Raw genomic sequence first — 14,555 nt, 5'->3', positions numbered from 1 at the left:
TGTGTGTGTGATGTATAACATTGTTCTATCTCCGGATAGTATTGCTAAAATTTTAAAAGAAGTCTACTTAATTGGCTTAAAAGCACAGTCCATATAAATGGACTTTGTCTAATGTCTTATGACGGTTTTCATAGGTAATCTAAATATAATTGTTGAGATTAAGTGCTTTAGGTAGATGTAAGTAGGATAGAGTTTTTAGGTGAGTTTTTTTCTACATAATTATGTTTTATGGCATATGTACTTAAATAGCTTTCCAAATCTCTCTCTTAACTTCTTAAACCCTACAGAGTTTTTCCTCAATCAAGTTAAATGATGGAAATTCATTAAATACCTAGATCATTTCTAAATTGATAAAGTACATTACTATATAAAGGTTTATCTACTTCTGGTTTCCTTTTACAGAGGAACTAAAGATACTTGGTGTGTTGGTAAACTTGTCTTTTGTCACTTTTGTAAGTTTAGTATGAGGAACAATACACTTTTGGAGATTGTAGAATATATTCAAAATTTACTGGTAATAGCACAATTGTCTACTTTTTAATTTTCACTGGAATTTAAATTTTCTAAGGGTTAAGAATTTTAATTAATGTATGTAATTAAGACTACTGGAAATAATAGGAAAAATAACTCCACATGCAAGCCAAAATTTGAGTTTTTGGCTAAGAAAAGGTACAAGGTATGGAGATGTGTTTTTGGTAAGGGAGAAATAAATAATTTAGTCTTGATTGTTTGATAATGTGAAAGAGAATTTTACCTTGTGTGGTCAAGTTGGCTAGAATTAAATGAGTTTATTATATTTTTCTAAAGAATAACCTTTGATATCAGTAATGTACTCATGTTTAAGTAAAACAAAAAGTATTTTTTCATCTGCTAAAGTTTTCTTAGAAGATCTGTTTGCTTTTGATAATGTAAAAAAAGGTATTTCTTCACCTTTTAAATAATCAGCCTAGAAAACAAAGATTCTCTGTGTTATCAAAATAATTTCCTTTGTTGTCTTTGTCAAGTCTTTGATTACCTAAGAAAACAGGCTTCTCTATTAAAAGAGCGAAGATTTTGTTTTGTTTTTTTCCCAACTAAATTTCTATATTTGAGTGCAGTCTTTGTCACTTTTGTTAAATTGTTTCACAGTGGCTTATGATCCTGTTTGACCAAGGGTTGTAAAATCTTTTGATATTCTTGACAAACTTCCCAAAATTAAATTCTAAATGAAGTCTTTTTTGACTTTTAATTAAATTTGGGATTTTGCAGATGTCTGGAATATTGTAAAAGAATGTTCTCTCTCCTTGTCATATGAGTGATTCTAAACTAATTAGGTTTAAATCATATGGGAAACACTGTCAAATAAGAAGTAATACTTAAGGCTTCTTTATGTTGTATTTGTATAGGTGTAATGAATGAAGTGTTCCAAAAATAATAGAAAATTCCCAGAAATCTGATATGTCCTGGTATAATGTTATCACTTGTAATTCTAGCTATTGTCTTAAGATGTGTGCCATAGAAATGACTGAATTTTCTTGTTAATTACATTGTAATGAACTCTTAGCAGACCCTTAAGCACAGCCATTTTTAAGTCTGTTATTTATAGAGATTTATTCTACTCTGTTGCCTTTATGAATACATTTCATACTTCAAATTCATGGAAAGGACTGTGACAAATACTCTAGAATATGTTTCTGATCATTTTAAGATTTTAACATTTACCTGGATATGGATTTGCAGAGCTCTGATGGAGAAACATGGCTTCATAAAACTGCAAACTTAAGATCAAGAATGAATTTTATGGGACTGAATAAACTAATGAGACCGATTATGATTTTTATGAGTTTTTGTTTGAAACATTGCTGGGTCTTTAATGTTACATTTTTCACTTTCAAGGAAACTTTACAAGTGGGTAAAGTACACCTTTGTAAACAAAGATGAGACTCATACTTTTTCTCCCTACCTGATCTCTCTGGAAGTGAGAAGCTTCTTATTATTCTTATTTTCATGACAGTGTAGTTATTTGCATAAGTTGAATAAGAAACTGTTCTCCTTTAACAGGACACAATTGGAATCATTGGTTGTGTTGCCAAAACTTTGGCTGGAATGTCATATTTGAGAATGTGCATAGAATCAGATATGACCAGACAGCTTTAAGGAACTAAGCCTGATTTCATGGAGCCATTAAATCCCCTTGGAAAAACAGCCTGGTACCTTGCTTTCAGGGTTCCCAGCAGCCTTACCAGGTAAACAAGGTCACTTCCTGGCAGGCTCAGAAACCTGGATATTTTAGAGACCTCGAGGAAAGAAGAATTTACCCACATCAATAACATGTATAGGTATAAAGCCTGATGGCAGGACCTTGGCTTGGCTTCCTAGTCTTAAAATCTTCTAAAAGTTCAATCTGAGATGTGCCTGTCTGGCTCACTTGGAAGATTATGCAACTCTTGATCTCAGGTCATGAGTTCAGGCCCCACGTTGGGTGTAGAGATTATAAAGAAAGATAAACAAAATGCAAAAAATAATAATAATAATAATGAAAGTTCAATCAGAGATTCCTTATGAAAAGTTCCAAAAAAGCAAATCTCGAAGAGCCTGTATGGTCAGTAACTATTCTGGCTGCACTTATGTAAATAATCAGGCCACATTTACTAAAACAAGACTTGATTTTCGAATGACATAGTCTTATTGTGGTTATAGTTGATTAAATGGAGGTGACTGTAAAGAGAAAAATTGTTTTAATAATACATGTTTATGGATATCAAATTCTGTTGCAGCTGTTGTCTTTGAGGTCTTGTTTTTTGCCTGTAAACTGGACTAGATCCTAAATTCATCTAGGTCCCTCCAGTATTTGGCTGTAACTGTCCAAACTGACCTTTCTAAATTTTCTCCCACCTCTCTGACTTGGAAACTTTGAGAACTGAAACTGCCCTTTTCTTGAAGCTGTGGAGGCAAAAGCTAGACAACTTGATATAACCTATAGAGAAACGATCACAGCAGCTCATGCATGGACAGTTTTCATGCTTATTGTTGTGTGGCCACTCAGAAAACTCACCAAAGACCCTGAAACTGCAAACCATGAAAATCTTTCAGTTTGCTACTGCCTGCCCTCATTACATCTGAAGATGTTTTGAGTCAGGCATCTAGAAATCTTGACTGACTGCCTTCACAACTTAGTGATTTAGATTATACTCTACCGCAGCTCTTAATATTTGCTATTCTTTTGCTTCCATACAAATAACAGTAAATTCCTGATATTTTGTACAGTGTAGACCTTATTTGGGAGCCCACCATCATCCCTCCCTCCTGAAATGAGTCACAACTTTTCTAATTAAACTGATCACTTCTCAGGGCTAAGATACTGGGTCAGTGGGATGGTGCAGTCTACCAACTCAACTTTTAGAATGTGAGGTAGAACTAAAGGGGAACAGAATATGCTACCCTAGAATCTGCCACTTTGGTATGTGGGTTAGTTTGAGCTGAAGCCAATCAAGAATCAAGACACTCAGGAAGAACTTTTCATTACTCCCTTAACTGCCTAAAAGAATTTAGATATAGGGACTGGTCCAGAAAGAGCTATCACCAGGGATAACTACAAAGCATATACGATATAAGCTAGGGCAAGTTTGGCAAAGCTTGTTTGTTTAGGTTCCTCTCTGTGTTCCACTGTCTCTTCACAGCATGTCATATTTGTTTACCAAACATTTGCTTTTCCCATCTTTCTAAAAATTGTCTTCCTGGGAATCCCTGGGTGTCTCAGCAGTTTAGCGTCTGCCTTCAGCCCAGGGCATGGTCCTGGAGTCCTGGGATTGAGTCCCACGTCAGGTTCCCTGCATGGAGTCTGCTTCTACCTCTGCCTGTGTCTCTGCCTGCCTCTCTCTCTCTCTCTCTCTGTCATGAATAAATAAGTAAAATATTTAAAATAAATAAATAAATAAATAAATAAATAAATAAATAAATAAATAAATAAATGTCTTTCTTTCCTTTGAAGCCCCAGACCCCACCCCCATTCTCCTTAACTCAGTATGCCTTATAAGCCTCAATTACCTATCTTGAACCTCTCACCTCTATGAAGCTCCCATATGAAAATAATCAAATTTTTCTCCCATTAATCTGTCTTAATTTAATTAGCAGACCAGCCAAAAGAACTTAGAAGGCTAAGTGAAAAATTTTTTCTCCCCTACAGTAGTAAATCTGCTGTATTGTATAATATAACTTTTTTCTCCTGTTTTAATTTTAGCTCCTAAATTGTTCTTATTCTTTATATTCCACATTATCATCCATCCTGTTACTTATGCAGAGTATCAATGGAGAATTCATAACATCAAATAGATTATTTTACATGGGAAATAGTTGTTTTCATTACTTTTAGTTCTTTTGTATATTTTTGCAATTCCATATTGTTGGAAAACGAGGTTTTTGGAAGTAGAGATTGGAGGCTCTTGGTGTTTTTTTTGGTTCCTCATTTAAAATTATAGTTCCCTCCCCCCATATCCTATAATGGAGTGGGTACAAACTTCTAAGGAAGTCCTTGTATGTTCTCTTGTCTTACATTTTCCTTTTCTTTACATTTATTTCTCTGGAGTGATAGGAGTCATGGATGTTGTCAAGGGAAGGGGTCTAATGTCTTTCTTCCTGTCAGCTCAAATTAAATAACATTCATGTCCATTAAAAAAAAAACAGGTACTGGTTTGCCAAAGGCACAACCCTCGTATAGGAAAAGATCCTTAACATTAATCAGAAAAGATAGTGATAAAACCCCATACCTATCTATTTATATATCATCTCACTATTCATCTGTGTATATACCTAATTTCAAGATCTTTATTTAAAATAATAAAAAGTAATGATAGTTTCAAATATGAGAATATATGCCATAAAAAAAATTTCTTGAAAGGCAAGGAGTAGTATTTGGTTTTTGTGGTTTAAAATTATATGAATAACTCTTACTCTGGTATAGGAATCATCATTAGAATGAATAAAACCCATGCAGAAAATGTTCTATAGACAGAACTTTTATAGGGTATAGCAATAACTAGACTTACTTCTCTTGTTTTGTACAGACTTTACTTCACAGGAATTAGAGATTTTCATTTGTTCCTTTTCCTCCTCCTGGCTTCAAATGTTTGTTGCAGAGGCCGTCTTTAAAAAGTTGTGTTTACAGAGTTCCATCAGTATTTCTTCTGAGCCACTCTCTCTTCAGAAAATGGTAAGACCACTCTGTCCTAGTTCTTCCTTTTTTTTTTTTTTTTAAATTTTTATTTATTTATGATAGATAGAGGGAGAGAGAGAGAGAGAGAGGCAGAGGGAGAAGCAGGCTCCATGCACTGGGAGCCCGACATGGGATTTGATCCCGGGTCTCCAGGATCGCGCCCTGGGCCAAAGGCAGGCACCAAACTGCTGCGCCACCCAGGGATCCCCTGTCCTAGTTCTTCTAACTGCCAAGAAGTAAGTTCATAAATTCCATTTTATTTTTTTTATAAGTTCCATTTTAAATTGTCTTTTGTTATTTCTAATAGTTGGACGGAACTTGTTAATCTTAAATCTTTCAAATTTACTTAAATCTATGTAAACTTTCAAATCTATTTAAGAGTGGGTATTTTTCAGCCTCAAAAATGAAGTGTGATGAGTGATAGAAATTTTAATTACTTGAGAGTAATTAAAGGTTGATGACAGAAAAATAATACAAAAACCTTTGTTTCTTTATCATTTGTTCCAGCGCATAAGATAATTATTTTGGAAAAACCTCGATCCAAAAGAATTTTGTGTAGTATTTAAAAAAGCAAAATTTGTCAATGATGCCAAAGGTTGTTCCTTTTTATTTTATATATACACCTATATAAGCTGCATTTGATTCAAGGTTTTCCAGTTTGTCTTGGCTTTTTCTTTCTTTTTTTTTAAGATTTTATTTATTTATTCATGTATGACACAGGGAGAGGCAGACATAAGCAGAGGGAGGAGCAGGCTCCCTGCGGGGGAGTCCTACTGGGGTCACTCCCAGAGCCAAAGGCAGAACCTCAGTCACCCAGTCGACCCTATCTTGGCTATCTTTAGTTAATATCTACTGTCGTCAGTATTTCTTCAACAAATAAGAAATATGCTAGTTTATTGGTCAGATTGGACAAATACTGTTTTGCAGTAATCCTTATCCTTAACGACTTTTGCTCTTCTTATTCCACTTATTCCAGACTTGTTGTCTGTCAAAGGAAGGCATTACCAAAATGGAAATGACAAAATACCGTTTGTACATAAACCATAAATATTTAAAATATGCAAATGAACCATAACAACTTGGGCATTAGACTAATCCAAATGAGAACTTTGTTAAAAGAGTATCAACAGTGAATTTGAAAAAATAATTATTTCAAGAAGATATTTTTCGTTTTGCGTCTGTCATGTTAATGACGTAGAACTAGAAGCTTTCTTTAGCATGTTCAAATGAGAAAGGATAGCAGCCATAGTGATAAAACCAAGATCATATAACTAAACGTAATGGTAAATGAATTTGGTAATTTCTTTTGACTGCTTTCCAGGTCTTTATAGTTGAGAAAGCAATATAATATTATTTTGCAACAGGTATATTCCTATTTGCCAGCTCTGGGGAAGACTGGTGTGCATGGGACTGGAAAGATGCAGATACCAAAGAAAACAGGACAGCGGCCTTGCCTTGAATCTCAGAGAGCCTTATTAATGCTAAATGGTACAAAACAGAAACAAGTTGAAGGGCTGCCAGAGTTACCGTAAGTGATGCTTATATAGCAACTTTTTTTTTTTTTTTAATATAGCCCTTTTTCGGACAAATTCCTTAAACTTTATCCTTACCTATAATGTTGTCTGAATATATAATTCAAACTGAAAAGTGAGTTTGAGATGTATAGATACATACATATGATCAACACCATTGCTTTCTTTAATTCAAGGTACATATTTCTTTGGATTAAGATCAAGTGCTTTTCAAAAGAAAATGCAACTTTTTTCAAAATCTTTAATACTATTTTTGCCTGTTTTTAAAATTATTATTTGTATATACTAAAGATTGGATTTCAAAATCCATAGGCACGTAAGATACTCTGAATTGTTACAGTAGCTTCCCCCACATGCGAAACCTTTTCTAAAAGTATGCTCTAAAAAATTCATAAAACCTTAAAATGTTTTTAGGAAGAATCGGATCAGAATATGAAAATAAGAATGGGGAGCAGGAGCCTGCATTTGGATCTTAGCATTTTGCTGTTTTCTCTTTGCCAAATGTAGTTTACTTGGTCTCTTCCTCTACATGACATTCCATATTCATAAACTTTTCAGTGGGCAGTTGGGGGTATGAGGTTAATAAAAATGAATGCATAAAAATTTGTTACTGCACATTCAAAATAAATATAAAAACAAGCAGTAAAGATTTGAATGAATAAGGGGGTTTAAATGAACAGGAGGCTAGATTTTTAAAAGTACTCACTATGTAATGTACACTGCCATGCCTTGGTGAAAAACAAGCTTTCATTTTTTTTCTTACTTTATTTTCAGAGAGCTGAACCTTGCTAAATGTTCCTCATCGTTAAAAAGATTGAAAAAGAAGTCAGAAGGAGAATTATCATGTTCCAAGGAGAATTGCCCCTCTTTAGTTACAAAGATGAATTTTCACAAGACTAATCTAAAAGGTATTCCAAGTATCTAAATTAATTCATGCTAGGAACTTCTCGTGATTGTGGTCCGTATTTGCAAATTATATACACTGGCCCCGATGAATCCTTGAACTTGACTACGTCCAGAAAATACCTTCTTGGATAGCATATTATTTTTTGAATAGTCATGTGTGCAAAGAAAGTGATTGTTTAATACCCAGTATAATAGAATATTCCTCCCCTTCTTTTCTCCCCCTCCTCTTCAGATATTAGTTCATATTGAGCTCATTCCAGACTTGCCCGCCTTACTTTTCTATTCCACCTCAACCTGTGCAGCTTGGGATTAGAGTCTTTTGATTTGAAAGTATAATTCAGTCTTCATCTCTTTCAGTCCTAGACATTTTGTGAACAAAGAATGAGGAGTAGGCTATGTTACATAGCTGTGTTAAGCATATGGACTCTTTTCTCCCAGGCATTGAGCCCAGACTATGAAATGTGTTTGGCTTTTGGTTCTAACTATACTGGAACCTAAGTACCTAAAGGATGGAGTAGCAAGAATAGTGCTGTAATAATTCACTTCTGCACCTCTTTTACTTAGTGACCTCTTAACTCACAAATATAAGTTAACCTTCCAAGAGTCTATACCTGGCTATAAGAAAATTGCTGAGTCTCTTGTTAATGAGCTGTATTGTGCTTTTAATACAAAAATTATCATTAGGACACTAATGTAAGTAGTAAGAGTGAAGCTCTTAAAATCTTTCAACATGATAAAACTTCATAATTGCATTTGATAAATTCAAAATAGCTGCCCATTTTGCTCAAAATGTGAAAAATGTATTAAAGTAGAACTCTGATATTAACCACACAATGTCCTTTTTCTTTGTTTATTGTGTCAGAAAGTAAAATGAATATGAATGACTTTAGTCTGAACAGCAGAGGGAACTGGGAGGGAGGAAGAGAACTGAGAAATAGTAGAGAAAAAACTTCAAAAGCTTTTCCTTGCATGTAAAAGAAATGTTTTGGTAGAAGTTACAGAGATAATCTATAAAATTGAACGCTGTAAAAATGTGCTACTTAGTATTTTATAGCAAGAAAGTTTGATTCAGTATTTCATTTGTTTTCTAAGCAATTGCTTATTATAAGTTTTTTTTTAAATTCCCTTTACATCAAATTATCACTTACATCTTATTAATCTTGGTTACAACAGAGATAGATATAAACCCTTTTAGCCAGCAGGCACTAATTGCATCCCTCCTAGAAAAACTTTACCATTTCATTTGTCACTCTTATTCAGCTTTAAATGGTACTAGGGTTTTTTTTTTCCCTGCGTGTGTGTGTGTGTGTGTGTGTGTGTGTCTGTTTATATTAAGATTCCCCCATTTCTCCTTCTCTGTGCTGCTGTAGCCAAGCCAGACAGCCTATTGAGAAGCAGCAAACCATCTGTTAATGGATTTGAAGTTCTGAATTATACTTGAGTGTGTAGAGGCACTCGTGCTTAGCCAGAAACATTCATTTGAATTAAGCTATAAATGCTGTATAAAAAAGAGCCATACATTTAACGTAGGTTCATGAATAAATTTAAGAGAGGGCAATTGCACTCTAAACTTTTATTGCTGCAAAACCCAGTATTTTTGGTGTTCTCTGATCATTTGGGGCTTTTATAGCAGGGTTGAAGCTTTAAACCTTGAACTAGGGGGAGACAATGCCTGTATTAAACCTTTTGCAGTAGAATTTTCATTGCTGAATTGCTGATAGAACAGAAGCTCTATGGATTGGTGGGTATCCCCCCCCCCTTTTTTTTTAAATGCAAGAGATGTTTAAACCAGTCAAAAGGAAAACTCAATAAATAATTTTCTGGCATGTGGCCAGATCTCCTAGTTCATGCCCTTTGATTATTTTCTTTAGTTGATATCTTGTCTTCTCTGGAATAATCTATTAATTTTTTATGGCAGGAGAAACAGCCCTCCATAGAGCTTGCATAAATAACCAAGTGGAGAAATTGATTCTTCTTCTCTCTTTGCCAGGAATAGACATCAATGTTAAAGGTAAGTTCTACATTTTTGTAGTCTGATCCAGTGTCTTAATATTTGTGGCATTAAATAGTTTTGTGTCAACATTAAGAAAAATCATTTAAGTATATTTATCTAGCATAGCTTTCAAATATTACCAGTCGCAAAACCAAGAAATTCATCATATATTGATTTATAACTAATAGTGCAGAAACACTTTTGTCCATATTTTGATAGATCTCAAAATCAATATTTTTCAGCTGTTTTAATTTATTTTTCTTACAATTAGAAATAAGACTGTGCCTTAGGCATTTTTATCAAGACACGCTATTTCTATATGAAGCACCTAGAAAGTCACACTGTTAAAGGAAGCAGAATATTGATACTTTACTACCAAAAGTCCTACTTTTGCTGTTTTAAAACTTGCCTTGATTTCTAATTTAGACAATGCTGGCTGGACGCCTTTGCATGAAGCCTGTAACTATGGCAACACAGTGTGTGTCCAGGAAATTTTGCAACGTTGTCCAGAGGTAGATCTGCTCACTCAAGTGGACGGGGTGACTCCTTTGCATGATGCACTGTCAAACGGACATGTAGAAATTGGCAAGCTGCTACTACAGCATGGGGGTGAGTGCATTTATGCTAAACGGGATTTGATAAATTATCCAGCTTTTTGATGAATTCCCTCAAAGGTAGATAGCATTTTTTGTTTAAGATCTGTGAGGAAAAATGCCTTTATTTCATATTAGTGAAAAAGATAAAAAGTCTCCTAGAATGAAAGCACCTTTTATTTAATAGGGATACCTTTTCATAATATGTAAATATTTATTTTTATTAATTATAAAGCCTATTTAAGTTTGTGTATGAGACTGTATTTTTGGATTGAGTGTGTTACGGTTTTAAATATTAGTCCTTTTACTTAAAATGTGTAATGTCTTTGTGAACCAGCCATTTCTGAAAGCTTATTAATAAATGAATGTAAGTGTTCCATTGTGGTTATTTGGGTTTTCCATTCTTGTTTCATTTCTTGTGTATAACAGCTATATTGTGTATAACTCAATTAATCTTTTTTTTTAAATGAATTATTTCTTTACAGACTATGAAAAAAAAAAGATATCCTGGAATACCTTTTCTTCATTCACATTTTACAGTCAATTAAGTTACAGTGGGAAGAATTTTTTCAAATGGTGATAACTGTTATGCAGAGATTTTGAGATGGAGATAACTTTAGCTTAATATTCATCTGATGTTTTTTTTTTGATTTTTGATCTCTGCATTTCAGAAAGCACCCCCGCCCCCCTCTTCAGTGACATTTTTCTTATATGTAAACTGAACAATATAAATGTTATGTTAAATTTTTCTGATAAACTGATTTGTGTTTTTAAAAGAGAAACAAAGGAAAAGTGATGAGTAGCTTATAATGCAGAAATAAAAATTTGTGGAAATTTCCTGTTACTTTTATTTGTGCTGATTTTAACTTGAAATTTAGAATTATTTTTTTCTATAATTAAAGCTGTTTCATTCTGCATAAAAATAAAATGCATATTTTCTTTAGATGTTCCCCCTCCCCCTCCTGTGTGTATGTGTATATACATACATATACATATATACGTGTGTGTGTGTGTGTGTGTCTGTGTATGTGTATGTGGTTGTATAGCTTGGAAGTTTAAGCAATTTGGTTATTTATAGTCTTCTCCTGCCCCCTAAAGGCCTTAGTGTGTCTGTTTTACTGACACCATTTCATAATCAGTATATTTTTCAGTTCTTCCACTTTTTGAATATTATATGTTTACTAAACCATGATGTTCTGTCTCCTAAGTGTTTTATTTTTCTGCTCAATCATGTATGTGACGTTCAAAGCCCATATTTGGCCTTACTTCAAATGATCTAAGCGATATAAGAGCCATTATTGTATTAAGTCCAACTCTTTAGAAAGAGAATGGGATTATATTGATCAAAGTGAATTTTTCTATGGCTCTTGGTGAAGAATAGTATGAGTTCATTGCATTAGAGAAGAAACATCTACCTGTAGTTGATTTTATTGAGGTCCCTTGGCAGTTGTGCAGACTTACCTTTGCCTTACTCATATTCTGAGTTTGGACCTGTCAAATGGTTTAATACCATCATTATAGTAACTATATCATCCCTTCTTTGTGAATTAGTCTTGAAACAAGTAATTTCAGAAGTTTATTTATGTCTCTAGAACCTTTGCTTACTTTTGGTATCTTGTCCATAATTTTGTTCTTGGTTTTTAAGAAGGGTCACTTGGCGCAATTTTTTGAAATGTAACGAAAAGAGGGCAGCCCGGTGGCTCAGCGGTTGAGCGCCGCCTTTGGCCCAGGGCATGATCCTGGAGACCCAGGATCAAGTCCCATGTTGGGCTCCCTGCATGGAGCCTGCTTCTCCTTCTGCCTGTGTTTCTGCCTCTCTCTCTCTCGGTCTCTCTCTCTCTCTCTCGGTCTCTCTCTCTCTCTCTGTCTCATGAATAAATAAATAAATAAAATCTTTTAAAAAAATACAATGAAAAGAGAGCATTAATTTTTGTTTAGAATTTTCTTTTTTCCATAAAATTAAATAACATATTATTAGTGGTTGATCATTTATATTAAATACAAATTATAAACTAGGCCATTATGTATATTTCATCAGATATATCATTAGGAATTTTTAACTATGATGTGTTCTCTGACAGTATGCTCTTATGTTGTATGTAGGTTCTTATTACTTCTTTGAGTTGTAAAATCTTACATCTCTGATGTTTTTATGGCAGAGTGCATAAATAATAACAGTACTTGGCAGACAGAGGGACACAAAGTACTCAGTGCTGTGTGACCAAATAACTGAGTCATTGTTGTTCCCCTCTCCACCTCCCATATTATCCTTGATTGCCTAGGGGGATAAACTCTTCAGTGTTTGCTAAGTAAATTTATAGGTCTAGGTAGGACAGAAAGATGAAATCTGACTTTTGACTCAAAGTAGTTAACACTTAATTTTTTGTGAATCAGTTACCTATACTAAAAATTGAACATAAGCAAGGATAATTGAATAGTGTGATCTGTGTCTGTGCAAGGTTTTTACGGTCTTTGCTCTGTGCAGTCACCTATTAGCAGTGGAAGGAAGTAGTACTTTTTTCCTCTTGGTGAAATAACAAAATAACTTTAGAATCTTACACAGATTGAAGAAGAACATATTTTGTTAATATCTTCTGTGAACACTGAAATTCTCATTTCAAGATGACAACTTTTGAAGTTTTATATGCTTTTTAAAAATCCGTAATTAGGGGTGCCTGGGTGGCTCAGTGGTTGAGCATCTGCCTTCAGCTCAGGGCGTGCTCCCGAAGTCCTGGGATTGAGTCCCGCATCGGGCTCCCTGCATGGAGCCTGCTTCTCCTTCTGCCTGTGTCTCTGCCTCTCTCTCTCTCTCTGTGTCTCTCATGAATAATAAAATCTTTAATATTAATTAAATTTGTAATTATATGTATTCTTTATTGAACTAAGGCATGTGCTTTAGGCAAACCTAACTAGACATTGACTAGAATTTGGGGGGTTTTTAATGTTTTTATTAGACAGTCAATATGTATGACCAGTTAATTTTGTCAACGTGAATTAGTACAAAACGTGATTGTAAACAGAATCCTGGATGCTTTGGGAAAATGCAGAGAAAACAACTGTAAGCTACCAAAATAAAAATGTTTTAACATTGTGCATTTTCTTTTTCACAGGCCCAGTGCTTTTACAGCAGAGGAACTCTAAGGGAGAATTGCCCTTGGATTATGTGGTATCATCTCAAATCAAGGAAGAACTATTTGCTATTACAAAAATAGAAGATACAGTGGAGAACTTTCATGCCCAAGCAGAGAAACATTTTTACCACCAGCAACTTGAATTCGGCTCATTTTTACTTAGTAGGATGTTGCTAAATTTTTGTTCAATTTTTGATTTATCTTCAGAGTTCCTCTTAGCTTTCAAAGGGTTAACTCACCTAAATGAGCTGCTTGTGGCTTGTAAGAATTATAAGGAAACTACCAGTGCTCATGCTGACTGGTTATTGGATCTCTATGCTAGAAATATAAAGACATTGCAGACGCTTCCAAATATTCTTAAGGAACTGCCTGAGAATTTAAAAGCGTGCCCTGGAGTGCACACTGAGGCCTTATTGGTGACATTGGAAATGATGTGTCGTTCAGTCACAGAGTTTTCATGATGATTCCAAAAAATAAGAGTCAACTTTCTAAACATACTTCTGGCTTGCTTTGTCATTTCTTATGGACTTCATAGTTTATTGATAAATATTTGATTTATTTATTGACAGAATTTGCAGCTTTGCTAAATTTCAAAAGCACTTAAAGAACTTCTGAAAACCCATAATGTATAGGCATTATCTTTTTCCTTGTTGTAGAATTTGATTCAAAAAGAGTTTCATTGGTATACACTACTTTCATTAATCTTTATTATTTCTTGATCTGAAAGTGGTATTTATATTGTACATGTAAAACATTTTAATTTAAATGTTTTTTTTTTTTTTTTTTTTCAAATCAAAATGTTCTCTCCTCTATTCCAGGGATTTTAGGTCTTAGAATCATGGCAAGGATATTCATGCAAATGTGCACCGATAAGCATGTAGCTCCCTGTTTATTCTCTGTAGGCTCTTGGACTAAAATACTCAATTTTAGTTTTGTGTGTTTGTAAAATAAACATTTCTAAAATTTACAATAATACTCTCTTGGTTTTTAAATGAAGTGAATGTGCCAAGTTTGACAGTTTGATCCCTTGATCTACTTTCACAGTTTGTGTACAAAGTTTATTTCTACTCCATGTAACCACTGTTCTGTAAGTGAAAACATACTGGTGCATAGTAAGTCTTGCCAAATATTAAGATTATAAGCGGTAACTAAGTAATAGATTTGAGATTATCTAAAATCTTAATGTGTAGTATGAATTTACGTTTCAAT

At 34.0% G+C, this 14,555-nt stretch overlaps 1 protein-coding gene across 5 annotated transcripts in view; it reads left to right on the top strand.

Annotated features, from left to right (window-relative positions):
- Nucleotides 1-14,313, top strand: part of SLF1 (SMC5-SMC6 complex localization factor 1) — a 79,788-nt gene extending 65,475 nt beyond the window's left edge. For all 5 annotated transcript variants that reach the window (XM_041752623.1, XM_041752624.1, XM_041752627.1 and 2 more), the window contains exons 16-21: nt 5,043-5,188; nt 6,556-6,719; nt 7,498-7,631; nt 9,548-9,640; nt 10,049-10,231; nt 13,326-14,313. In XM_041752623.1, coding sequence (XP_041608557.1) covers nt 5,043-5,188; nt 6,556-6,719; nt 7,498-7,631; nt 9,548-9,640; nt 10,049-10,231; nt 13,326-13,807 — 1,202 coding nt within the window. In that variant the 3' untranslated portion in view covers nt 13,808-14,313. The remainder of the gene's footprint in view (nt 1-5,042; nt 5,189-6,555; nt 6,720-7,497; nt 7,632-9,547; nt 9,641-10,048; nt 10,232-13,325) is intronic.
- The last annotated feature ends 242 nt before the right edge of the window (nt 14,314-14,555 follow it).

The sequence above is a fragment of the Vulpes lagopus genome, chromosome 4 (assembly GCF_018345385.1).
Source record: "Vulpes lagopus strain Blue_001 chromosome 4, ASM1834538v1, whole genome shotgun sequence".
Taxonomy (NCBI): domain Eukaryota; kingdom Metazoa; phylum Chordata; class Mammalia; order Carnivora; family Canidae; genus Vulpes; species Vulpes lagopus.
The sequence above is the reverse complement of the archived record's forward strand: the minus strand, read 5'-3'. Positions and strand labels throughout refer to the sequence as shown.